The sequence below is a fragment of the Phalacrocorax aristotelis genome, chromosome 1 (genome assembly GCF_949628215.1).
Source record: "Phalacrocorax aristotelis chromosome 1, bGulAri2.1, whole genome shotgun sequence".
In the NCBI taxonomy this organism is placed as follows: Eukaryota; Metazoa; Chordata; class Aves; order Suliformes; family Phalacrocoracidae; genus Phalacrocorax; species Phalacrocorax aristotelis.
In genome coordinates, this window is record NC_134276.1 from 129,903,633 (window position 1) to 129,930,419 (window position 26,787).

The window sequence follows — 26,787 nt, forward strand, 5'->3', positions numbered from 1 at the left end:
GAGGGGCGGCAGCACCGGCAAGACCCACGGGAAACCCACGGGGCACCCCGAGACTTCAGGCGGCAGCGGCGGCGGGGCCGGCTCCCGCCGTGACCGTGGGCGGCCGTCTCGACGGATAAACCACCAAACCTTCGAGGCGGGAGGGGGAAGGCCCGGCATGGCGGCAGCGCTGGGGCACGGCCCGGGGCGGAAGGAGTCGTAGCGCCCCGACCCGCCTCTCCCCACGCCGCCGAGGCGCGGCGCGGCTCGTGGAGCCGAGGTGAACCCCGAAGTGCACCCGTGGCCGGGCCCGCAGGCACCGCTCCCGCCCACAGCACAGCCCCATCCCATTCCACCCCGTCCCGTCCCGTCCCGTCCCGTCCCGTCCCCCCTCCTTGGCCACAGTCTCGGAGGGGCGGGCCGGGGCGGGGCGGTGTGGCGAGGACTCTTTATGCAGCGGGAAGCCGGCGGCTCTTGGAGCTGCGGTCGGCTGCGGCCACAGAGAGGAGGGAGCCGGGCGGGGGCAGAGCGGGGCGAGGCGAAGAAGAGCCGCCGAGGAGGAGGAAGAGGAAGGCGAACGGCGGCCGGGGCGCTGCTATTGTTCCGCACCTGCCGCCGGCCCGGGACACGTGGCGCCGTTGAGCCCCGCTCTTCGCCCCCAGCCGCCTGACCCGACCCGCAGCCGCCCGGCACCATGGGCAAGGGGGTGAGCGGCGGGGCCCCGCTGGACGGGCGGGCGGGCTGGGGCGGAGCGCATGGCCGGGGCGTGGGCGTGCGGCCGGGAGTGGGAAATTCAAGGAGCAGGACCGTGGACGGTCCCCGTTTCTTCTCTGGCTGGGGCGGGCGGGACTCCGCTTTGTCTGTGCCGGGCTTGTGGGGGGGGAGATGGGGACGGACGGACGGGAGACACACAGCGGCCACGTCGTGTGTGAGGGCAGCGTGGCCGGGGCAGGCTGTAACGGCCGTTAGAGGGCGGCGCCGGTGCCGCCTGTCCCCGAGCAACGTGCCCTGGCGGCGGCCGGGAGAGGAAGTAACGGGCTGGGGCGGGGAGGGGAGCGACGCAGGCCGGGGCGAGGCGCCGGCGGCCTCTCCCCGCGGGCCCAGCCGCAGACATGGCCGCGGGGCGCGGGGGGGGCACCCTGTGCCGGTGAGCCTGGGCGGGAAGGCGGCCGTGAGGGGGGGTCCGAGGGGGGCGGCCCAAACCCTGCTTGCCTATCCCTTGATGCCGAGTCCCCCCGCAAAGGGGCCTCCCGCCGCCGGGCGTGTGGGGCCCGCAGCCCCCGGGACGGGTGTTATCTGATGGCCTTTTGGAGCTGAGCCGCGGAGCGCGGCTGCTCCCGTCTCCTCCTGGCAGTACTTTAGACTTGTTGAGACACGAGGGCCCCCGGGGGGGAGGGGAGTTGTCAGGATTATTAGGTCTTATTAGGGCTAATTTGCCTATTGGTAGCTGTGAGGGTGTGATGGGAGTTGGTGGCAGGAGGGAGGTGATGGCGTCTCACTGTATCGTGTCTATCCTGTTCAATGGGCTCAGAAAAACCACTCAGAAGGCCCTGCAGTCCTTTCTGCCCTCTACCAGCATTGTTCCTACCTTATATCCCACAAGGAGGAGACGTCCGTAATTTGGATCGTATCCTTTAACTAAAGTGTATGTGAAAGGTCTTGAAAACAGGAGTGAAGACTTCTTGAAGTTGGATGTTGTGATCAAACGCCTCTGTGTTTGATCCCAACCCCTCTTGGGCTGCCCTGATTTGATTTTAAGTTGAAAAACTAAAGACCAGTATCTGGATTTTATGTTGTTTGGGTGTTTGGCTTTTTTCCCTTCAGATACTTCCATGTGTATCTTGTATGGTTGGGGGTGTGTAGGTTTTTATTTACTTTTGGTTTAGGCTCATTCCTGGAAAATTCCCAAACTCCCCAGCTTCTCAAGGAGAGCATGATGACGCGGGGTCTTGAGAAGCAGAGGTGGTAGTGTTGTCCCTGCTGCCAGGTGTTCTGTGCTTCCCAAGCACTGTTCAAACATTGACTTGACTTTGCATTGTCCTCATCCGTGCGGTACAACGGCAGCAATGTTGACATAACTGCATGAGTGGTAGGCGAGCTGCAAGAACTTGGCTGAACGGACAGTTACTCAGAAAAGAGGATTGAGGAGTGCATGGGGTGGGTTTTCGGAAATGTTTTTGTGGGTTTTTCCCTCCCTGAAGCCCTTTTGAAGCTTGGCAGCCCAGCATGATGGTTTTTTTCAGTCCAGTGGGCAACAGGGAGCCTGTACAATATGAGGTAATCTAAGAGATAAAACATTGTGGGGGAGGTTTGGTGGTGTTGCAGGTCTTCTGGATGCTTTGAATCATCAAAGAAGCCTTAGAGTAGTGTGTGTATGTATGACTGCAGTGCAAAAGACTTTGGGGGCTTAGGCTGCCTTGGCTGGATTAGTGGGAGGTGCAGACACTTTCTAGTATAGAAGGCTGTTAGCTGCCTTGCCTCCATTTCAGGTGTCATGCATTGCATGGATAATAAACCAATTGGCCTGAAACTGAAGAGCTGACATGAGGGATAATGCAACAGCATACAGCTGCCTTAGGCTTTCTGGTAGCAAGTCACAAGACTTGTTCGTTTAGCAGTGAAAACGCATGCGGTAATTGGGGACCCCCTGGAAAATGGGCATGTGAGAGAGCAAGGCCATGAAAAAGGCAGTGCATGGTTGCAACACTGAACAGCACATGCCCGCCCTGCGTTAGGGTGCCCAAACAGGAAACCTCTTTACCATAAGAGCACGGGATGGAAGAGACAGTAAGAGTGTGAGAGAACAAGTTCCTTGGCTTTGTGGCTGTGAGGAGAAGCCGAGCGGAGCATCTGTTTTACTTTAAATGGTAATGGGACAAGGGGAGGGCCGCAAGCTGCCTGGGTATGTCGTTCAGCCCAAAAAGCAGATTATCCAAGGGGGTGTGCATAGTGGAAGAAAGTGGATGGGATTTCATTTCTGTTCAGAGTGCCTGGAAGCTGTCCGCAGACAGCGGTATGCTTCACTCTGTCTCCCTTGCTGCACACGTGTAGCACGCAGTCATAAGTGCATGCTTTAAGTCACTTCTGGAGGTCAGTGCTAATGCCTGAACACCAGTGCAGGGTTACTTCCTGTCAGAAACTAGGAAGGTTTATTGTATAATGGACTAACTGAGGGGGAATTATGCAAATCAAAGCAGTCATCTGGCACAATTAAAAAATCTTAATATAGTACTCTCCCCCCTTCCCCATCTTTTTCATTCTCACTTTTTTTATTACTATGGCAAGAGGATACTCCTTTTGCCAAAGAAAAGCCTAGGCCTAGTCAGTGCACGCTTCTGCAAAGGTGGTGTAACAGGATGAAGGGTCTCTGGCAAGTGGTCTGTACCTGCAGATCGCAGTTCCACAACCCAGTAAGGTCCTGACCTGCTGAAAACAGCAGAAGGTCGTGCTTTACCCAGGCCTTTTCAAGGGGTAGCTGAAGTCACCAGCTCCTTTAGGGGAGAACTGTGTCCAGTCCATTTATCTTCATGTGCTTGACACCTACTAGAGACTTCTGGATTGATGGTAAAGATGGCACTAATGGTCTGGGCAAAGAAATGTGGGAGATGACCCTCTGTAATAGGCACAGCACCAAAAAAAACAGGAAGGGTTGCTCAGCTGTGCAGTGGTGGCATTTGGAAAGCTAGCTCTGCTCTTGGGTCTTCAAGCAGCTCCATGAGAAGCAGAGATGTTTGTCCTAATATCCAGAGAAGACTTAAGGTGCATGGGTGGTCCTGTTTTTTACCTGGATGCGAGGTTTAGGTCCCATGTCATGTGAGGAGAGCTTGTCCTGCCATAATTTGGGAAGCAGCACTCTCCTCACAATGAGGAATTGCTAGCTGTTGAGTAAACTGCTCTGAGGATACTGAGAGTCTGATCAATCAGTGCAGCTGATTAGACGTTTGATTAAAGATGGGAGATTGAACACAGGTCTTGGGAGGGAGTTAGAAGGATCCAGAGAAGGCATTCATATCCCTTGCTAAATTTATGTAGGGTCATGGAGTGGTGCTTCCAGGCCAATAGGCATAGCCTGTATCATGACTCATCTGGTTAATATATTTACTGAAGACTGTCTCATGAGGCAGCAGGACAGTAACTTTTCTGTTTTCTCTGCACAGTTGATTATAATGACATAAGTATTAGAACAGACCAGGCCTCCAGAGACTGTAATTTATTTTGGCTCTTACTAGACATTTCTTCTTGGATTAGGTGATATTAGAATAGGGTACTTCTGAGCTTGTTTGCTGACTTGCACCCGTCCTGTTTCCTGGTCAGTCATGGTTTGTGTTGGGAACATCAGCTATGAATGGCTCAATTAGTCCAGAGCGGAAAAGTGTAAGTTGTATCTGAAAGACAATAGGATTTTCTGGGGGCTGTATAAAACTTCTGATACTGGTGTGTACAAATGTTGTCCTTAAGCCAATGGGGTGGATCTTGCATGGAGGAAAAGAAAAAAAAGCTGGGTTTTTTGTGTGGCAGTTTTGATGAGTCAGAGTTCTTATGTCAAGTCCAGTAACAGGGGTGACATTTCTGATGAGACAGACCTTCCTTTGTGTTCAGGCCTTGTGATTACTTCTCGATAAGATGTGGATCTGGAGTACCGTAAGCTGCCCTCTCATTGTACAGCAGGAAAAGGAGGGGAAAGCAGGGAAATCCTACAGCACTGAGGGGTGGGATGAACCCCTTGTCCCCTTGCAGCCCAGCCAACACAAGCCTTTGAACAGAAGAGAGGCAATGGCCCTGAAGGCAGAGAACTGGGGCAGGACTTTGACTCTGGTCTATGTGTCAAGTTCAGATTTGAATGATAGAGCAGGAAGTTCAAACTCTGTATGAAATGATCCTATAGCAAGAGCTGAAACTGATGCTACTGACATACCTTTTCTGTAAGGGTGGGATGCAGTACTAAAGCAACAGAAGGGATGACTTTGTGCTTTATGGTGGGTTGTTTGCTTTTTGTGTTGTTTGGTTTTTTTTTTTAAACTGAGGAACACTGAGCTCCTTGGTGAGATGGACTGTTAACACCCAAATTCTTGGGTGCTTAAAGAAATTAGTAACTCTGGATGCTTTTTGTCCTGACTGCAACTGATTGTTGGGTTTTTTGTTCAGTTTTTTGGGTTTTTTTAAGCAAATCATGCTTGAACAAGGGCAGTGAGCCTTTGTCTCTGGAGCTGAAAGAGCTGAACGCTCTTATATTCTTGGGCTGTTCACCACTGCTGCCTCTGGTAAGCTAAGTAACCGTACTTCTCACTAAGTAACTGTACTTCTCTCAGAAGTTTCAAAGTACCAGGAGGCTTTTAGATCACCTGCAAGAGCTTGCCAAGCTTTTCTGGTGGGAAGGAGTGAAGCTGAAGGTGATGGACTGCTAGTCAAGGCACCAGCTCCTTCACATGTGTTAGAAACTGTTTTTCATCTTGAGCAGTAATCGAAAAGCATGTGTTTTGTGTAGGATGGTGTTTGGACTTGTCTGCTAAAGCTCTAGGAGAAATCAAAGTTGTTTCCTTCAGATACGGAAGGGGGATTGGGGGAGAGAGAGAGATGCTTCACGGTGACTTCTTCTGAATTGCCCCACGGCAAATTCCTGTGATTCTGGAATGTGAGGACTGTGCTGGTTTAAGTTCTGTGGCTTTCACTTTTTTTAAGTGAAATGGGAGTTTAGGTGCAGGGAAGAAAATGTCAGGAATGCTGATAGTCTGTAGTTCTGTGTCCTTTTTCTGGAAGAGGCAAACAGCTCTGCTTTCCTCCACTTATTAAAAACTGTTTCTACTGCAGAGCTCTGTTGTGCAAGGATATGGGGGATGCAAAGCCTGCCTTGACTGAACAGAGCAAGAGAGGGGCTTCTGTGCATGAGAAATGTATGACTATGGCTGCAGAGTGGTGTGCACGGAGCTTTCTCAGAACAATAAGTCCTTGTGAGCAATGGGTTCTTTTAGAAAAGTCATATTTTGTTTCCCTTCTTTCATGTAATTTCACTTTTGGTTTTGGTTTCTACTTCTCATGGTCTAAATAATTAAAACTTCCTGTGCTTGCCATTCAGCAGGACAGTTCTTGGGTCCTAACAATAGTTTCTGTGTCCAGATTACTCTCAGGAATCCAGTTTGTGATTTGTGGTGCTCATGCAAAGATCAAGCAAGGTGATGCATTTGAAACCTTTTCTTAATCTTGCTAATGGTTTGACTCTGGTGCCACTAACTGCTGTTTCATCTCAAAACAACTTCCTGGGGATCTTACTGGGTGAAAATGTCATAGCACAAAACTTGGCAGTGTTGTAATAGGCCCTACGCAGAAGAGAAGGGAGGGAAAAGCTGCTGTTGGAGGCTTGTGAGATTCTGGAAACAGTATGGAGTACTTAAGGAGGGACTGCACTGCAAGGCTGTACTGGTGCCTGGTTTTGGTACCTTACAGGGTGTCCAAACTTGCAGTTCAGGATTATTTCTGCCTGTAACTCTTATATTCTTTTTTTTTTTGGCTTTCAAGTGATCTTATATGTGCTATGTCATGATTTCTTTGCCCTTACATGCTTGTTTACCCCATCAGGACAAGATCTAAATCTCTGCACGATTTCATGTAGAGTTAACCATAACGAAAGTGAATGAAAATCCATCTGAATAAAGAGGCTTTAAGCAAATCATCTGCTCTGTGAAGCATAGGCAGGACTGAGCACAAATCATATCTGCAAAAATGTACTACTGCTTTGTATATCATTCTCACTGGTTAAACTGCCATAAATTGAAAGCAGATTTCTGTTGCGTAACCAGCCAGCTAGAGTGCCAAACTGAGAATGAAAGTGTTGGAGGTTATCCCCCGGCTTCGACCAGTCAGAGATACCACCTCTTGTTTATATTCAGTTGATAGGCTGCTCCTTGCCAGAGGATGTGGAAGACCGAGAGGGGGGAGGAGGAGTTAATGCCTTGAAGGGAACATACGTAGGCACTCAGGAATTGGTTTCTTCTGCTCTTCATCACTTTTCAACTTGAGCTGGGGCTCACACATCAAGAGTGACTGAATAGCATGTAGCTTGCTTTCTTCCTAGCTAGACTTGCACAATGTCTGGCTGTAATCTGTGTATTCGGGATGCTGTTGAGCAGACTTGTCTGCTCACTAGCTCATTTTCTTTTCATTTATTGAAGTGGTATAACTTCAATAAACCATAATAATTTTGTCTGCATGGCAGTCTCGTGTGTGTAGTTCATGTCTGCTGCTCTAGAAGTTGACTCTAAGGTGTTACTTATGGTACTGTGTCTTCTCTTGCAGGTTGGAAGAGACAAGTATGAGCCTACTGCTACATCAGAGCATGGCACAAAGAAGAAGAAAAAGGGGAAGAAGGAGAGGGACATGGATGAACTTAAAAAGGAAGTCTCAATGGTAAAAGCGTAGGGCTTGGAAAGAGCAGCTTTAAGAATATTCACTGTCCCCAAAGCCCTGTGCTTCCTGTGACTAAAAGAGAAAAGAGCTGGTGCGCTGACAACATGGTGTGACTGAAGGCACTGATCTCCCTTCTGGTCCCCTCAGTATCCAAGCCAGATGTGCTGCAAGTGTTTCAGCATAAAGATGATCATGCAGTAGCCCTGAAAACATCACTTCTCAAAAGGCATTTGACACACCCCAAGTCTCTGCTTGCCTGTGTTATCCGTAGTACAGTGCAGCTGCGTTTCCTTACCCAGGCAAGCGCTGTCTGGATAGCAGCATCGCAGGCCTTATTGTGCTGTCATGTGAGTGAGACTGCTGTTTTCATTCCAGCTGAGGAGTCGAGTCTGTACAGCTCCATTTACTGGTAGTCTCTGCTCAGACTGACCTTGGTATTATTATTCCTTCTAATCATGTTTGAGGCTGTGGGGAGTGTCTCCCATCCCAATCTGTGAATGCTGGACAACGCTATGCATCTGTTGATGCACACCATCCAGCTTAGATCTGCTCTCCTTGATGCTGATGCAGGTTTTTGTTCCTGTGCTGTGGATTTGAGTCTGGGTTCTTACGTTTTTGACCCCCCCTATTAGGGACAGGGGATATTAAAGCTTGCTCCAAAATGAGATATTGTGTTCAGTAGCAGTGCTAACTTAAAGCATCTGCTCCCTCCCCTGTTTCGGAGAAGAAACACTGCTTAAGCTGGCAGCATTACTTAAAAATGTGTGAAATTATGGGGTTAATCTTCTGTGCATTCCTACCTTCCTTCCTAACTCCTTTCCTTTCCTTTCCCTTCCTTCCTCACTGCCCCTCCCACCCCCCCACCCCCCAAAAAAAAAAATCCCCACTGAGGCTTCACAGAACTTGATGGGAGTGCAAAGACGCACTGAGATATAGACCGCTTTTTAAACAAACTCTGTCATGTTGTACCCAAATAGTCACAAGAACACTAAAGATGAGACCACTGAGTTGCAGAATGAGATTGAGATTCTCTTCACAGAGATGATGAGCTAGAGTCTTGCTATCTCACCAGGCTGTTACAGATAGGAAACCTGGGGTGGGAGGTAGAATTCCTAAGCTCTTGCTGATCAGCCTGCAGGGACTGTGATCGCTTTTTCCCTCCAACCATTTCTTGTCTTTCAGGACGACCACAAGCTGAGCCTTGATGAACTTCATCGTAAATATGGAACAGACTTGAGTCGGGTAGGTAGACTTTGTTTTCCCTCCATCCTTGCCATGATCCGAAAAGGAACAGTCTCAGCTCAAAGCACTTCACAAAGGGAGATCTGGGTGGTCTGTGTTTTTTTTTCCTTCTTTGTTTAATCTCCCCTGCTTCAGCTAAGTTTCCCAGGCTTTGGGAGAACTGTTGAGCTCACAAATACTTCTCTTCATCCTCCCACTGTACAGCCTGGCTGCAGTACTTCAGTGACTTTGTTTCTAACAAAGTCACTGTTATCTGCCTCTGAATTGTTCCAAGGTCAAGTTGATTCCTGGATTTATTTTTTTTTCCGGAGGACCTTGTAATAAAGGCAAGTGCTTATGTTGCAGATGTAGTCTGGTGAGCTAGCTATGCCCAGAGACTTAATGATGGCTAGTAGCAGTTTAAATTTTACCCTTTTATAGTAAGAGGTGTGCAAATGTCCTAGCTAACCTCAAAGTCCAGTGCAGAGGCAGTACAGTGGTTTTGCACCTTTGCTCCTGTTTGTTTTGCTGAATGTGTTTTTTGCATGATTGCATATAGCGACAGGTCTACTCTATAACAGCACAGAGATTTGCATATTTCTGTCAAAGACCTTGGCTTCTGAAAGCTGAGCTTCCTGGAAGGCCACTCCCCAAAGTGTCATCTTTATAGCCCCCAGCTTTCACTATTTCTGTAATTTGATAGGATGGATTGCACTGCGCTGTTCCTCAGAGCTCAAAGTCTGCTGCTATAGCCTTCTTGTCATGCCCTTCTTCAGTGTTAGTAGCCCCATGGCCTGCAGGCTTCTCAAGTAGCATCCAGCATCCTGTATAGCTCCTCTTTTGGCATTCAGCTTTCACATCCTGCACTTGTGTTGCAGAGCCCTGGCAGGTCTGGATATCTGCATTACCTGTTGGCATCTCCTTGTGGCTGTGACAGGGCTCTGCCTGCCTTCTCAAGCAGAACGTGAACAAATTCAGAGCCCCTTGCCCCAGTCAGTCTTGCCACAATGCCTATAAAAGGAATCTCTCTTCTAGGGTTTGACTTCTGCACGTGCAGCTGAGATTTTGGCTCGTGATGGCCCAAATTCCCTCACGCCCCCCCCCACCACTCCTGAATGGGTCAAGTTCTGTCGGCAGCTCTTCGGAGGATTCTCGCTCCTCTTGTGGATTGGTGCTATTCTATGTTTTCTGGCTTACGGCATACAAAGTGTGATGGAGGAGGAGCCCAACAATGATAATGTAAGTAAAAATGTCTGGTTTACCTCAAAGGCAGGCTAAGCAGCCTGTCTGGCTCAAAGCAGATTAACTTCCTCTAAGCATTCAGTCCAGAAGCTTTTCCCATAAGCATGGGATATTCGGTGAGTGAGCTTAACACATCTTGGAGTGTTTCCACATAATGAAATGAACAGCCGACTTCCTTCGTGTTGTGTTAACAACACTAGCTTGTGGACAGCCTTTGTGTACAAAATGTACAGACACTGCAAGTACCTCCACGCTTTGTAATGGGGCACTTAAATACCAAGCAATTTATCTGGAAAACTGGAAACCTTTCTGGCAGATTGTCCTCTGACTCACTTTCTCTGTTCCTTGTAGCTGTACCTGGGTGTTGTGTTGGCAGCTGTGGTTATCATTACTGGCTGTTTCTCTTATTACCAAGAAGCAAAAAGTTCCAAGATCATGGAGTCCTTCAAGAACATGGTGCCTCAGGTATGGAATACCTCATTTACTTGAGATCTGCCAAGCTGTAGCTTGCTCAATGTTATTAACTGTTTAAACATAGGCTTCAACTGAAGAAGGCCTGGTTGTGAATGGTATGTATTGGCCTTCATCAGACAAGATGTATCTTGTGCCAAGCTGTTAGTGTGCGTTACTAGCTCTTAATGTTGAGGGGTCTATCAAACTCCTTCCTCTTTATTTTCCAAGTAACTATGCTAACAGTCCAGGGCAGATCCTAGCACCATGTGAGTTCCACCAGCTTATTAACATTTGTAGGACACTTTCTTGGTAGTCTAGGGAGTTCAGTAACTGGGTATGATAAGTACTAAAACTCAGATTCCTTCACAGACGGGGTCTGTATCATACCTAACCATCTTACTGTCACCTTGGCAACAAGTAACTTTAATATCAAGAAAACAAAAATAGCTATTTTTCTTAAATAACGTGTGTATTGGAGATAACATCTTGGTACAAGTAGAAACCTTGTAGAACTATAGCACAACTATATTAAGATATTCAGGTTCTCACACTGCTTAAGAGTTGCTTTTGACACAGGTTGTTTCTTTACTGTTTTTCAGCAAGCTCTTGTAGTCAGAAATGGTGAGAAGATCAGCATAAATGCTGAAGGTGTTGTAGTTGGAGATCTAGTGGAGGTGAAAGGAGGAGACAGAATTCCAGCTGACCTTCGGATAATATCTGCACATGGTTGCAAGGTACAGAAGTGACAGGCTGTCTGAAAACTTCACTATGAAGGACGATGTCTGTTTTCAATGTCTCCTATGCTGTGGATGGATGGTGGAGTAGAAGAGAAGGGGGGGAGTGCCTAGCGTTTTATCTACTTTCATTGCTGAAGGCATCTGCCTGCTCGTATATGACAGAGTACTCCCTTCTATGTAGGTGGATAACTCCTCACTTACTGGTGAATCAGAGCCTCAGACCAGGTCTCCAGACTTCTCCAATGAGAACCCGCTGGAGACCAGGAACATTGCCTTCTTTTCCACTAACTGTGTGGAAGGTATGTGACTCTCCTACTTTCCTAAAGTATTAACAATGCTAGGGATTGAACTGCATAGGTAAGCAATGCATACACTGTGTAGGTTTAGTGTATTAGTTGGTAGCCTACTCCTACCATGCATGAGCAGGCTGGAAGTCCCCAGCAAAGTCTCTGCCCACTCCAGCTGCAGTACTGAACAATGGGTAAAGAAGACTCCACAGCACAACTGATTTTTTTTTTTTTCTTGCTCCTCCTAGGGGAGCAGTTATATGGTGTGTCTTTGAGCATGACTGCCTTAATACAGTAGTGTTAAAGTGCAGCTAATGTAATGTGAACCAAGAAGGTTAGGCAGAGCTATAAGAAATAATACAGCTGCTGCAGAAAGCAGGAATTTCAAACATCTCTGCCAGAGCTTCCTTTTGCTGCTCAGAGTATGGTGGTAGGTACTTCTTGTGTCCCAGAGCATCTTTTCCATACCCACAGGGTTTGTAAAGGGTTCAGTGATGGTGGAGAATTCTGCCTGACTCTGTCCTCTGCTGACAGATTCTGAGCAGCAAACTGCCCCCTGCTCTTTCTTCCCCCTGCCCCCAAAAACCCAACCCTGCAGTACTGAGGGAAATTCTTGATCTTTTTCTGGAGCTTTGGGGAGAGAAAATGGGCCTCCCTTTAAGGGAGGGAAGAGGACACTGTCTACTTCTTGAAGGTGGCTTCCTCTAATTCCCTATGCAATTGGCACTTGATTGCCTGGGGTAGAAGGAAGTGGGCATACAGCTTGGCTAGTCATATGGGAATCCTGTGCAGCACATATCTCCATTTATTTCCCATGCTGCTAGAGTGTAATAAAAAAAAAAAGCTGTGGTGGGAGACTTTGGGGTACTGGAATGACTGCCTGCACTATCTAGGACAGCTTAGTGTGCTTTGGGAAGGGCTTGTTCTCTAAAACCTGTCTCTTCTAGGCACTGCCCGTGGCATTGTCATTAGCACTGGGGATCGCACTGTGATGGGCCGCATTGCCAGTCTGGCTTCTGGACTGGAAGGTGGGAAAACTCCAATTGCCATGGAGATTGAGCACTTTATCCACCTCATCACTGGAGTGGCTGTGTTCCTGGGTGTCTCCTTCTTCATCCTTTCACTCATTCTTGAGTACACATGGCTTGAGGCTGTGATCTTTCTCATTGGGATCATTGTCGCCAATGTCCCTGAGGGGCTGCTTGCAACAGTTACGGTGAGTGAAGTTGGGGGGTAAGGAATTGAATGAGTTGCATATATGGTTCTTAAGGAAGTGGAGTGCTCCATGCTCAGTGTGCATTCACAGGGGTAAACATTACAGTAACGGAAGGTACTCTGTGTGGTGAGTGCGTAGGGCTAGATTTTATAAATTCAGTGTAGTCAGACTAGTTGCCCAAGTCAATATTAAGTTCTGCAGCTGTTTATCTAATGAAGGTGGGTCCCCTAAGCTAGACCTGCATAGAGGCTTTGCATCGTAGAATTGAAGCATGCAAGACTAGGAGTTCTGGACTTGCCTTTTTCTGTGGCAAGAAGGGGCCTTCCTGTTACAGCTATTCAGGGGTTCTACACCCACAAGAACACCAGCCCTTCCAACTCTGAACGGCTGGCAGAGCATCTAGCAAGTTTCACTCTAGTCCCAGCTTTTGGTCTGGGATCTGGCAGAGATTCTTGTAATTTTGGTTTCCTGAAGAGGTGGTGAGAGTATCTAGGTGTGCTCATCTGCATGGAGGAGGTTAGTGGACAGGGCTAGAGGTGTGCATGCAGCCTTAGGAAGCAGAGCAGCAGCTGAGCTGGGGAATGAACAGCTGGGAGGTGGAACCAGGTAAGAGCCTCTGGCAAGAAAAAGGCTAGCTGGGGCCGCTCACTTCATACACCAATAAGTTGCAGCCCTATCACCAGAGCTGTTTTGGGCTTTCTCATCTGTGGCCTGCCTCTCTCTATTTCTAAAGTCCCTATTATTAGCAAAAGGTTAGTCTGGGGCATGTTATTTCCATCCTAATGCACTGAGAAGCAGGAAACCAAAGCCTTGCGAATTCTTTTCCAGAGGTTTTGTGCTGAGGAAAATGTGTTACTTAAACATAGCAGCTGGACCTAAACGTTGCTGTTCAGTTTGCACTGGCAGGGTGAGCATGGAGCTTGGGAATTGCTGCGGGGCATGTAAACTGTTTGTTTCTCCATGCCCACAGTGAGTTGGGTAGCAGTGTATTAATGCACGAGCACACCTAACCTGTCATCTTCCTTGGCTTCAGGTATGTCTGACGTTAACAGCCAAGCGTATGGCTCGTAAGAACTGTTTGGTGAAGAACCTGGAAGCTGTGGAAACCCTGGGCTCCACATCCACTATCTGTTCTGACAAAACAGGCACTCTGACACAGAACCGCATGACGGTTGCACACATGTGGTTTGACAATCAGATTCACGAGGCTGATACTACAGAGAACCAGAGTGGTAAGACCATCTCTTTGCACCTGAGGCATCTCATTAAAAAAACCTTTTGCCAGGGCTTCCTGTACACCTGTACTTCTAAGAATGCATGTTTCTTGCTCTCTAGTCCAAGTGAAGTTCACAGTGTAAGGACTTCTCACATATATTCTATAATGAGCATTAAAAGGCTTGAGGTGACACAGAAAGCTCTGCACTGTACCACAAATCTGTTTAATCCTTAAACTCCGTATACAGGCTGCTTTTGCTCAGAATTACTCCATTGGAATTTGAGCCTCTTGAATGTTCAGCCCCTTATGTTTGCCCTGTATGTAAAAATATTTGCTGTTCTGTACTTCAAAGCACGTGATTATTTTTGTCAAAATGTATCTGATGAAATTGTCCCATCGTAAGTCTGCTGAAAGTGTGGACAGCAGGGGTGTTGACCCTGATATGAAATTACTTGAGACTGGACATAGATGGAAACTTCCCATGTTGAACTAGATGGCTGCCCTCAAACAGGGGTTTTCCCAGAACATCCTGGTTGTGTTCACAGAGCAGTAGCGATGAGTGAAGGCTTCAGCAGGAAGTTTCTTCTAGATACTGATAAGAATCTGAAATCTCAGCATGCTGTGTGATTGAGAGAGGTACTTCTCTTTCCAGAAATGTTTAGTACAACCAAATACAGGAGTTCCTTAGCTGTCATCTACCTTGCGAAATATTGTGCTTGCAACACATAATTAGCATAAAATTTTTCCAGTGAGCACCCTGCCCCCAACCAACTCAAACATTGTGCTTCTCTGAACCACTTAAAAATCTGCCTTACTGTTCTTGGTCTTTAATGCTAGTGCAAAGTAACAAGCTATAAATAAAGTGTTATTTAGAAGTGCTTGGTTTTGGCCTAGCAACGGTTGGCTTGGCTGTAGTAGATATAAACCTAGAAGATTTCACTTCATGGAAAGTACATTAGCTTATCAGTTAACTGTCTGTTCAATTCATCTCCCTGGAAGCCAGCTTAAGAGCCAGCATGGGAAAAGCAGTATCTTTGTTTAAGCATTGCTTGTTTGGGAACTACTTCATCCAGTTCCTGGGTGATGGATAAAGTGAGACAACATGGAGGTGGAACTTGGCATCCCTTAATCAAGTCCCTCTTAAAGAATTTTAACTTGGCTTTGTCAGCATGGGCTCTGCTGGTGCTAGGTGCAGCCATTACCAGAATCTTGAAAGCAGAGGTGTTCTCTTGCACTGTTGCTATTTCATGCTCGGGTCTTAAAATAATCAGCTGCTTATCAAGTACCTGGGAAGGGAGGAGGATTGAAAGATATGTCGTATGCTAACAGGCTCTAAGGTAAAGGCTTCTGAGGGTAAAGGCTTCTTGCTCTAAAGCCTGTGGGATTTTGGGCTTGTGTGATTTTCTTGGGGTTTTTTTTGTTTTGTTTTGTTTTTTTTGTGGGGGTGTGCTTTTTGACATGACTCGTCTGCTTTCAGGTGCTTCCTTTGACAAGAGCTCAGCTACTTGGAGTGCTTTGTCCAGAGTTGCAGGTCTCTGCAACCGTGCTGTGTTTCAGGCCAACCAGGAAAATGTACCAATTCTTAAGGTAAGTTCCTAAAGGAAAGTTTGACCTGTTCCCCACCCCCCATGATGGTGGTGAGATTGTCTTGTGGGTCACAAGAACCTGCGAAGTGGAAGTATCTGCTACTCAATCTTTGTTGCAGTCTAGCACTCTTACAGGAGATGTGCTATGGGTGGAGGAGATGAGACTGGGAAGGCACGTTTCCCACAGCAGACTCCCTGCCATCCGCTAGCATCTACAGTCTGTTCAGGAGGTCAGATACTTCAGACAGGGCTGGGAAAGACCAGAAAGCTTTCCTAGGCATTTCCCAATGCCTGGCTGTCCAAGAATCGCTTTCTCTGGCATTTGTACACTTAAAAGCTACAAACACCCAGTTCTGGGAGCTGGGAGAAGTAGATGCCAGAGTTGGGGGAGCACTGATCACAGCACACTCTTTGGCCAGTCTATTCTCACTGGCAAGTCTTGACTAAAAAGTCAAGCTTTTGTTGGTTCAGTGCGGGTGCATAGGCTGGCATAACATCAGCTCAGATTCCTGCTTCTGAACTGTGACCCAGCCAGGGCTGAAATGAACTGTACAGTGCTTATAATCTGCCAAATATTAGTCAAGTTGTATAGTAAACTTCTTCCAAGGGTGTTCTGATGCTGTGGTAATAGCAATGATGGAACAAACTATTTTTCCCTAGCACTCCTCTGCCCATAACTTCAGGTCATATTTTTTACACCTAAGATAAAGAGCTGGAGTTCTTTCCATCTAAGGAAGACTTGGGAGGGGGGAGTTTTGAAAAGTCTTTAGATACCAAAAAGCAGTATAAATATGAAAAAAAATCTCATGGACAGAGATAGAGAAGTGCAAGAAATATTTGGTTTAAATTGCAGCAAAGGGAACATAAGCAGGACATTGAACACACACAGATCTTGGGCTGAGAACCCCATCTACAATCTCTACCAGTGCTAACCTTATGGGGGAGGAGGCATGGAAAGGTTAAATCTTCTCTACCAGAAGCTTGACAAGCTGATCGTATGTTGGGGTGGGAGAGCACATGCAAGTGATTTTGTATGCATGACATCAGTCTTCATCTTACATTTGCTGTTCTTCATGGCAAGCAACTTAGAGCAGCTCCTTTCAGAGTTTCCCTTCCAGCCTCTCTTTCTCTGACTGTATGTGGTTATCTGATTTTCTCCACCCTTTAAAAGGGCTTCGTGACTTTGGCACCAGAAGACTGCTGCTCTCTCAGGCTGGGAGGCCTGGCATTCTGAAATGCAGTATTTGTCAGTACTAGATAATAGAATTATTTATTCTTTGCTCTCGTATCATGTTACGTAGAAGCTGGGACTGAGCTGAGATGAAATCATATCTCTTTAAATATCTGATCTTCTGTGGTGAGTCTCCTGGGAGGTGTGCTTTGATAGTTGTCTCTTTCCTCAGAGAGCAGTTGCGGGAGATGCCTCCGAATCTGCCCTTCTGAAATGCATTGAATTGTGCTGTGGTTCTGTCAAGGAGATGAGAGAAAGGTATCCCAAAGTGGTGGAAATACCATTTAACTCTACCAACAAGTACCAGGTAAGCATGTGTCCTCTTGAGGGAAAGCTGCCCTGCGAAGCACTTACGTAAATTTACATGCAGTGTGCCTCAAAACTCCTTTTGGCAACAAAATCTTGTCTAGCCATTACTTGCTTGTAGATTGCTGAAGACTATAAATTTAAGTTAATGGACCATACTTAGTTACACTGTGTAAGAGCTTCTAGAGCAGCCTTGACATTAAGCTGTCAGCCGCTGAGGAAAGACCAGACATGTTTCTCACCTGTGCAGCAGCAGCGCACAGAAAATGGAAGAACTCAAATTTGGGAATAGGAATGAACTGCTGGGAAACAACCTTAACAGTTGGAACTTAAGATACAGAAAAAGGCCATTGCAACATCTGCAGTTCTATTTTAATGTTAAAGACACAGTAATTCCTTAGTTTGTGAACCTCTAATGTCTGAGCAAATGAAAACTAGAGCAGAATATTGCAAACTGTCCCAAGCTACTGTAGTCACAAAATGCTGAGTGATGATGGTTACTCGTGACCTTCACAGTACATGTCTGTAAAACGGTTTCATTTCTTCCGCCCTAGCTGTCTATCCACAAAAATGCAAATCCATCAGAATCCCGTTACTTGCTGGTGATGAAGGGAGCTCCAGAGAGGATCTTGGATCGCTGCAGCACCATTCTTATTCATGGCAAAGAGCAACCACTGGATGAGGAAATGAAAGATGCTTTTCAGAATGCCTACCTTGAGTTGGGAGGCCTCGGGGAGAGAGTGTTAGGTAAGGAAAAGCAGCCTTAATAATAAGTTGAAAAAGATTTCTCTGTTGTGCTCCTGTGCAGAGTCCTGACGGATTAAGTGGAGGATTGTATTCTCTTCCTGCAGTGTAACCATAGTGCTGAGTCAAGGTCACTCCAGCGATTCATATAGGAATAGGCCTGCCTTTAGCCTTTAATCTGAAAGGCAGCCTGCAGGGTCTCGTCTTGCCTCAACAGCTGGGTTGCCTAGATCAAAACGAAGCAAAGCATTTGGGACCTTCAGTTTCCATGGGGCCACATGGTATTAGATTTGCTCCACTGCATGTGAACCGAGCTGTGTCTGGGCACCTAGCAACAGCTACTAGTTATCAGAATATGACTCCTGCCTCAATAGCACTGGCTAAACATCTGATGCTGCCCTGTTATTCTTGCAAATCTGTTTGAAGAAGTAATAAGCATTTGCGCTCTCTGCCTCCTGATGCGTAGGAACAGAGTAAACGGAGGTTTGATGTATTACAGGATTCTGTCACTTGGCTCTGCCTGATGATCAGTTCCCTGAAGGCTTCCAGTTTGATACGGACGACATGAACTTTCCTGTAGACAAACTCTGCTTTGTAGGACTGATGTCTATGATTGACCCTCCTCGTGCTGCTGTGCCAGATGCTGTTGGCAAGTGCAGAAGTGCTGGAATCAAGGTAGTTTATTCCTCGGTTGAAAATCACCTAGCACTATATGTGTGGATATGAAGGGCTTCCCTTACCCTGTGTGTTTGCTGTAATGTGAGCGACTGAAGAGAAGTATTGATCAGGATTTAACTAGTACTGCTTCAGGCTTCATTTCTGAGTTAAATACAAATGATTGTACATTAATGGACTGAAAAATGAGTTACACTCCAAACTGCTAGGGTGCTGGCAGGTGCTGATGGCATGGTGTCCCAGAGCATGTGATTTGGCTCAGAAGTGTTCTGCATGTCCCACAGTACTGACTGAGATGAGAGCAAAGCACAGGCTGGAAATGGAGGTCGATCTGTTGACTCAGGATTAACAATTTTCTTTGTTTTCCATTCACCTCAATCCCTTGCACACAAGTTACTGCCTGTACCTCAGGTGCCCTCTTTCCTAGGGCTCGCTAGTAGAACAAAAGCTGCATGGCCTTTTGAGTCTCAGGAGACCCTGCCTCTTGGGCAGTGTTGCTCTGCAGTGCAGGCAAGGCTTTCATGGCAGTCTGTTTGTGTTTCAGGTTATTATGGTTACTGGAGACCATCCCATCACAGCCAAAGCCATTGCCAAGGGTGTTGGCATCATCTCTGAGGGCAATGAAACAGTAGAAGATATTGCTGCTCGACTCAACATTCCTGTCAGCCAGGTCAACCCTAGGTACTGACTGGTGGGGAAGGCTGGAACTGTTCAAAGAATTAAGCATTTGCTTCTCTCCTTGTCTTGGATAATCTCTCATCATCTCTCCCTAGACATGAAAAGCTTGGCATCTGCTTAGCTCAGCATGTTGTGGCTCTTCAATGTGTATCATGAGTTATGTGAGGAATGCTCAAGGCTGTCTTGAATGTGCATGTCTCTTGTGCATGGGAAGTAGTTAGTAAGCCCTATATAGAAAACTCAAGCAGTTTCTTCTGTCCTTTTTCTGCCCCGTACCTGCCTGTCCTGGTGCTCTGTCCCCACACTGGGGGAGAGAAACAGCTCGCTGGGTGGAGTCTTTTGGGGGTGAACTTTTTCCCCCTGAGCTGAGGATTTGCCGTGCCTGGTTCATGTCACTGCAGAAGCACCACATACCAGCCCAATGCAGCAGGCAGGGAAAAGTATCTAAAGTGGCATAGGGGAGGGAGGTGGCTGTTTGGGGACTGTTTTGAGCAGTGCAGCTGCAGAGCCTGAAACTGTACTCCTCTGATTCCAGATCTTTGAATAGAGGCTAGGTCTATTAGCAAGATAACTTACAGGTTCATGGGAAAACTCTGGTAAAAAGAAAATGCCTAGTTTGTTAGTCACAATCTAGACTGAATGTGCTACCAAAAGTAAACTCTTAAACTGTTATACTGTTCATAGGCGCCATTTCAGCTCTTTTCTCTAAACTTGATCACTCAAAGCCCAGTTTTGTCCTTCTTGCTCTCAAACTCTCTTCTGAGTCTAATTGTAGGAGGGCAAAGGGAGCAGAACTTGGGCTGGGCAGGGGATTTGACACTAGACAGTAGCTACAAGCAGAATAAGTGTGAAAAAGGAACTCTTTCCTCTTAGGGGTTAGTGTTTGCCTTCACAGCTTAATGCAGAACTGAGGCATCCTCAGAAAATGTGCTTTGGCATAAGCGAGCTGTTTGCAGAATGCCTCGGCTGTCTGCATTACTTAGCTTGACCCAGCCTGTGTTTGGCCTGGAGGGTAGCCATGTAGCTTATGAACTGTGAATAGAGACACCCTGTGGAATGAATTGCTTGGGGAAGACAAGTATTGCAGATTAATGTGGGGTTTTTTTGTTGGTTTGTTTGGGTTTTTTTGGTGGGTAACTTCACAACCTAGCAATGCAGGCTGGGGATCGCTGGGCTGTGTGACTGAGCAGGTCAGCAGCTGGGTATAAGGGTGGGGAAGGAATTTCCCTGTCTAAACTGGGTGGTGTCATGAGCTGCATGGATAGCCTCCTAGACCTATAAGGGATGGTATGCTGGGTTAGAGAGGTGGCATTTTGCTGTAGCATGCAGGGTACCAAACCAGTCTAAATATAATGCTGCATGCTTTTGTTGCTAAGGGGTGTAAAATAGTCTGAACTGGCATAGCATGAGCTTTCTCTGTAGAGAGTCACGTGTAGATCATCAGTCTGTTGCAAAAAGGATTGCCTGCAGAAGACCACAGCATCTCTTGTGATGTTGGACGCTAACTGCCTGAGCCAGAAGTTCCTCTCTTGCAGAGAGGCCAAGAGCTGTGGAACCAACTAATCTTGGCCTTGATGCATTTTAAAAAGCTGTGGAAAGAATTAGTCTGCTCATGGGGGTCTTTGTTGCTTGGTGCTGTCTTGTCTTTTTCTTTGTGTTCCCCATATACCTTTGAACTTTGAGCATCAGACTTCTGTGCAGAGGTTACCTGGATTAGTATTTAGCCACAGCAGGAGTTGGTCTTTCCCAAGAGCACTGAAGAGCGAGAACTTTATGGCGCAAATACAACTAATGAGAAACTTAGTTTAACTTGTGAAGTAAAATATTATATTGTCTCTTGATCACAGGGATGCCAAAGCTTGTGTTGTTCATGGCTCAGATTTGAAGGACATGACTAGTGAGCAACTGGATGACATCCTGATTCATCATACAGAAATTGTCTTTGCCAGGACATCTCCTCAGCAGAAGCTTATAATTGTGGAAGGCTGTCAGCGACAGGTAAAGAGAGGGAGTCCAAGGATTTCATACTGGAGAGTTCCCCAGAGTATATATATAAACTACCAACCAGTGCTGCCTTCTGAAGTGGCAGGGCTTTGTCGTCTTAGTGCCTTCGTGTAAAGGGCCAGACTAGATCTGTCTGTTAACAGCCTTTAGCTGCTGATGTCAGGCTGTTCCACAATACATAAACACAAGGGTCTTGCAGGAAAACATCTTCAGTTTGTATGGAGGCTTTCTTCTGATCCTAGGATGTTTCTTAACACACTTAATTCCTAAATGCTCTGGAGGTGCTTGGAAGAGGAGGATTCATTCAACGTGTTCATATGTTGTCCAGTGTTTCCTTTGGAGAGAGCAGCATGATTCTCTGATAAGCCTGATCAGCACAGGGAAAGGGGTGAGGGGAGGACAAGAATAAACTGAGGTCTCTTCACAGCAAAGTGAAAAGAACTTGGTTTTTTTTTTAATGCTCATCTGAAAGATATGAGAAAGCTTTTCTGCCCAAAATATCTTACATGATGATTTCAGGCTTTCTATCCCTCTTTATGACTAGGGTGCCATTGTAGCAGTCACAGGTGATGGTGTGAATGATTCCCCAGCCCTGAAGAAGGCTGACATTGGTGTTGCTATGGGTATTGCTGGCTCAGATGTCTCCAAGCAGGCAGCTGATATGATTCTACTGGATGATAACTTTGCCTCCATTGTCACTGGGGTTGAAGAAGGTGAGTTTATAACTTGTGCACAGTGGTGGTGAAGCGGCATGCTTCAACAATGTTACTTACTGATTCCCTCTAAAATAGAGGTGTCTGGTGGGCTTTCCTTTATTTGAGCTTGTCTCCACGACAAGTGTTTTCAAGGAGGGCAGCACTTTCCTCCTCCCTTCAAAGTGTTCTCCCTTTCCATGGGACCAGCATGACCCTTTGGGGTGGGTAACAGTAGGAAGCAGCTGAGTTGTGCTTTTGCCTAACACGGACTCTACAGTCATTTTGCCAGCGGTTGGACACATTTTCCTCCCTGATGGAGCAATAGCTCTCAAACAGGAGCAGAAAAGACGGTACTTCCAGAGGCTCTTTATATTCAGAAGCCAGGGCTTAGTATCCTACTGCTGTATGCAGTGAACCCTGATTGCTCTGACCAAAAACATTACTCTGTATAGGTGATGCATGGAGCATGCAGTCTCACCCTTACATGCAAGAGAACTCTTCAATCTGCTGCACTGGCACTCTGCCTTTCAGTGTTACCACTGAAGCTGCCTGTGAGCTCCTTGGCTGCCTTCTGCTGATAAGCAAAGAGTTATGTTATTCTCTCTCTTCCTTGCCCCAGGGCGTCTGATCTTTGATAACCTGAAGAAGTCTATTGCTTACACCTTGACTAGTAACATTCCTGAAATCACGCCGTTCCTGATCTTCATCATTGCAAACATACCCCTTCCACTGGGAACAGTCACCATCCTCTGTATTGACTTGGGCACCGACATGGTGAATGTCTTTTTGTTTGGTTGGTTTTTTTTTGTTTTTGGGTGGGTTTTGTCTCAAGAAGAAATGTGGGTGTTCTTCGGTACCTTAAAGAAAGGAGAAGTAGAAGGAAAGTGCTTAAATACAATTTTCTCCAGTGTTCTGATTTAAAATAATTCTGATACTCCCTTAATCCACGCTCCCTTGTATCATGACTCTTCAAGTCTGAGGATCCTTCAGTTCCATGTAAAGACAAACTGGGGATGGGGAGGGGGTAAGGTCCTTCCCGAATGCTACAGCTTTTGGGCAGTGCTGTTTCTCAGGCTGAAAACATGGGGCAGGGAAGGCTATGTACAGTAGAAAATAGAAAAAGTTCTAACAGTGGTCCTACTACCTCCAAAGGTCCCTGCTATCTCCCTGGCATATGAGCAAGCAGAGAGTGACATCATGAAGAGGCAGCCCAGAAATCCAAAAACAGACAAGCTGGTGAATGAACGGCTGATCAGCATGGCCTATGGGCAGATTGGTAAGCTGGTCTGTTTTCTCTGGCACTGATTTTAACTCAGTGGTAGTGGGGGTCATACACCATCCTGAGTCAGTGACTGTTCTGCTTATTTTGGTAGGGTTGAGGTTTGGGATGTATAAACCAGAACCTCAGGCCGTTAAGAACTTGCCATGATTCTGCCCCCGTGGCACATAGCGGTGGCTTGTGCAGCTTGATCCATTGAATCGCTTTCACAGTAATTTTGTTTAATTGCATAGCGCTGTAAAGGAACTGGCTGACAACCAGCTCTCCTCTGGTTCAAACTTGCTCAGCAAGAACATAGATCCCATTGTTAGTTTAATTAAAAGTAAAGGATTCTCTCCAGCATATCCCTAAACACACAGTATTAGGAGCCTTGATTAAAGGCAGCTACAGAGACATGCCCGGTTCACAGGACAGGAGCTCATGCTTAATTGCAGCAGGCCTTGGGAACCTTCATGACTGTGTTTTGCAAGGGTTGGGGGTGGGCAAGGCTTAATGAGAATACAAAGGGAGTTTTATCTTATGTCCTTGAGTACCATGCCATCACAGCACAGGGCAGAACAGAAGTAACTCTGTATAAAGTTGGGAGCAGAAGCTGCTCAGCAAAACGGTTACAGCTGAGTTTGATGTTAGTGTGAACTATTTCTATAGCTGCTGCTTGGGAGACTGAGCCCCACAAGTAGTAATTTTTTAGGTGGTTGGGGTCTCCTGCAAACTGCCTTCTGTTTTAATTGCACTGCACAGCAGCTTCATCAGTTTTATCATCCTTTCTTATCCATTTAGGTATGATCCAGGCCCTTGGAGGTTTCTTCACCTATTTTGTAATCATGGCAGAGAATGGGTTCTGGCCTTCTGGCTTGCTGGGGCTCAGAGTTCAGTGGGATGACCGATGGGTTAACGATGTGGAAGACAGCTATGGGCAGCAATGGGTAAGTTTTGAGGCACAGCTTAGAGGATGCCAGCCAGAATACTAAAGCCTGCTGAACTCTGTGTGAGCACCAGAGAGCAAAAAAAAATGTCTGAACGAATGCTCTCTGTTTTGTCTGCTTCCTAGACCTACGAACAGAGGAAGATAGTGGAGTTCACTTGCCATACAGCCTTCTTTGTCAGCATTGTGGTTGTGCAGTGGGCAGACTTGATCATTTGTAAGACCCGAAGAAACTCTGTCTTCCAGCAGGGGATGAAGTAAGTCAGGCTGTCCATGGAGGACTTAGAATTGGACCCCGTGTGCTCTCCAGTACACGGCATTTTAGTTCTTTGTCCCAGTAGTGTCAGGGCATCTTGGCATAAGTCTTGAACAGTTTGATGCCTTGGTAGTGAATAAAAGAGGGTCTGGGTCCTCTCTTTCTTGTAGCACCTGCTGTGGTCATGAGGCTGAGACAGCGAAATGCTGACTTCTGCTGGCATTGTCTGTGGGAGCTAGCCCACCTCAAAGGACAGTGACATACTCCAGCCTTGCGCAGCAGCAGCAGAGCAGCTGATGTCTCAAGAGATCTGGTGGCATGAACTCCAGGCTGAATCTGATGAAAGCAGTTGCTGATTGACTTAGCTGTAAACTGGAATGTCTCTGTCTAGAGACACAAAAGACCCTTGTGACAACGGTGCCATCAGCTTGGATGGCCTGGTAGTCCCCACCTGATGGACTTCTGGGCTAGACCAGAATGTCTGTTTCCATTCACTGCCATATGGCAACTAGGTGTTTCTTATGATGTCATCTGTGAAAGTAGTTTGTCCCTGACTGCTTTCCTGTGTCTACTAGGAACAAGATCTTAATATTTGGCCTCTTTGAGGAGACTGCTCTGGCTGCCTTCCTCTCTTACTGCCCTGGGATGGATGTTGCTCTAAGGATGTACCCTCTCAAGTAAGTTGCATCGTGGTTTTTGTGCACAAAAACTACCACAGAACAATAGTGCTTGGGTGAGAGGATGGATACAAGTAGCTGTGAGCTTGTGGAGTGTGAAACCTAGTCTTAACCCAGAAGAGGTCAGGCTAGAGGGGAAAAGTAATCCTTTGCTGTAGTGTGGCACACTGAGGGTTTGCTTTGCTTTACTGCTTGTGGGCATCCTTATGGGGAGCCTGCAGTACAGTGCCCCACTAAAAATTAGCAACATGACTTCAGTTGTACTACCGGGCTGTAGTGCAGGTGCTCATGTACTTACTTGCATGGGGTGTGTTTATGGATAAGGGACTGCACCTCCACAGAAAACCAGCTGAATGCTCTAAAACATAGGGCAGGTGACTCTTGTTTACTAAATAACTGGTGATAACATCTTGTGCCTTTTTTACCTTCCAAAGAAATAGCACAAGTTAGTAAAGTCTTTTGAAAGATGCTGCATAGGTAGAGATGACCAGTTGGTGCATAGTAACTTTCCTAATGGCTGGGAGGGTGCCAACATCTTCAGCATTGCCCAACAGCATTGCAACACTTCATGGTAGGGTTTAGCGTCAAACTTCAAACAGTCCTCTGGCTTAAGTGCCGTGAAATTTTCATGACAAAAAAATAATCCTGGTACATCTTGCATTCCATTCAGAAATGTTGTCTGGAGTTTGGTGCTGAAGCGTGAGCATTTCCTAACAAGAAAGCTGGCATCTGCCCAATGCCTGCAGCAGCTGGATGTTAGCATGTGTAAACCATAAGGGAAACCAATGCAGCTCAAGCGAGCGAGGCTGTGGGCACAAAGGTTATGTGTACTTAGAGGAAATAGTGCTAGACTAATAGGTGGAGAGGTGTTGGTACAGAGATCAACAAAGGTGCTGTGACATACGTTGTGTTGGAATTAATATCCAAAAGTGCAGCAAAAAACTTGGTTGTAATTCTTGGCTTGGAGTATTCTCAGCTGAACCACAGCCTTGTGGGAGCTGGCGCACTGGCAAGCTGGGACATGCCAGCCTTCCTGCACCCTTTTGTGCTATCAGGTCAGAGCTCTGCTAGGCAATGAGCATCTCCGCTGCCTGTGTTCACTGTCTTCTCTCCCAAACAGGCCGACCTGGTGGTTCTGCGCTTTCCCATACTCCCTCCTCATATTCCTGTATGATGAAGTCAGAAAGCTCATTATCAGACGCAACCCTGGTGGTAAGAATAAGATGCTAATCTGTGTGTTTCCTTCCCCACCTCTTCATGCCGCTGAGCTCTGACAGTGCTCAGGGACCCTCAGTGCCAAGCGCTCTGCAGGGGTGTATTTTGCTGTATTCTCCCTTCCTCAGCAACAGTAGTGCAGTTAGTTCAAATTAAGGGCTTTCTCTGTCCCTCTCCCTACGTTATCCCACAGAATATGAAGGTACCAGTGCACTGAAGTAGATAGGAAAGACTGATTGATGCTTGGGTAGTTCTAGGAACCTGGAAAAGGGCCTGAAAGCTGCAGCACATCAACAATCTGGCAAGATTTTTCCATTGTGATGGGACACTTGCTAGCTCAGGTGCTGTAGTGCAAGTTTTCAGAGCCTAAAAGGAGCTGTCCGTATCCTCATACTTGGTCTGCCTTAAGACTAACTCTGCTTTCTCCCTCTTCCTTTAGGTTGGGTGGAAAAAGAGACCTACTACTAAAAACCACCTCTAAAACATTCCACGCACAGCCCATGCCACTTCTCCATCTCCCCTGTGTGCGTGCTTCATCTTTGCAAGCGCAGAACTGTGCCTGGGCAAGAGTGAGCTGCAACTGAAGGAAATATGAAGAAATGGACTGGAGGAGAATGGCAAGGGGGAGGTTGGGGTGGGGGGAAGTGTCTGACCATCAGTCCATGGGGATGAGTTGACTAGTTTTATGTGCCTTTTTTTTTTTTCAAAGGCAACTGAAGATTTTCTATGTGGATTTTTACAAATAAAGATGGATTATAAGAGGA

At 46.8% G+C, this 26,787-nt stretch overlaps 1 protein-coding gene across 2 annotated transcripts; it reads left to right on the forward strand.

Moving 5' to 3' along the window:
• Nucleotides 1-406: 406 nt before the first annotated feature.
• Nucleotides 407-26,787, forward strand: ATP1A1 (ATPase Na+/K+ transporting subunit alpha 1). 2 transcript variants are annotated; one of them, XM_075106978.1, is made up of 23 exons: nucleotides 407-685; nucleotides 7,270-7,380; nucleotides 8,563-8,622; nucleotides 9,637-9,840; nucleotides 10,195-10,308; nucleotides 10,896-11,030; nucleotides 11,215-11,332; nucleotides 12,268-12,536; nucleotides 13,570-13,768; nucleotides 15,230-15,339; nucleotides 16,742-16,876; nucleotides 17,430-17,622; nucleotides 18,119-18,294; nucleotides 18,839-18,975; nucleotides 20,820-20,970; nucleotides 21,521-21,689; nucleotides 22,291-22,445; nucleotides 22,824-22,947; nucleotides 23,731-23,876; nucleotides 24,002-24,132; nucleotides 24,707-24,808; nucleotides 25,929-26,020; nucleotides 26,463-26,787. In XM_075106978.1, the coding sequence occupies exons 1-23, from the start codon at nucleotides 674-676 to the stop codon at nucleotides 26,489-26,491; spliced, it is 3,072 nt and encodes a 1,023-aa protein (XP_074963079.1). In that variant the 5' UTR covers nucleotides 407-673; the 3' UTR covers nucleotides 26,492-26,787. The 2 variants fall into 2 exon arrangements, with proteins under 2 accessions (XP_074963079.1, XP_074963087.1); XM_075106986.1 differs by lacking the exon at nucleotides 407-685 and adding an exon at nucleotides 1,042-1,126.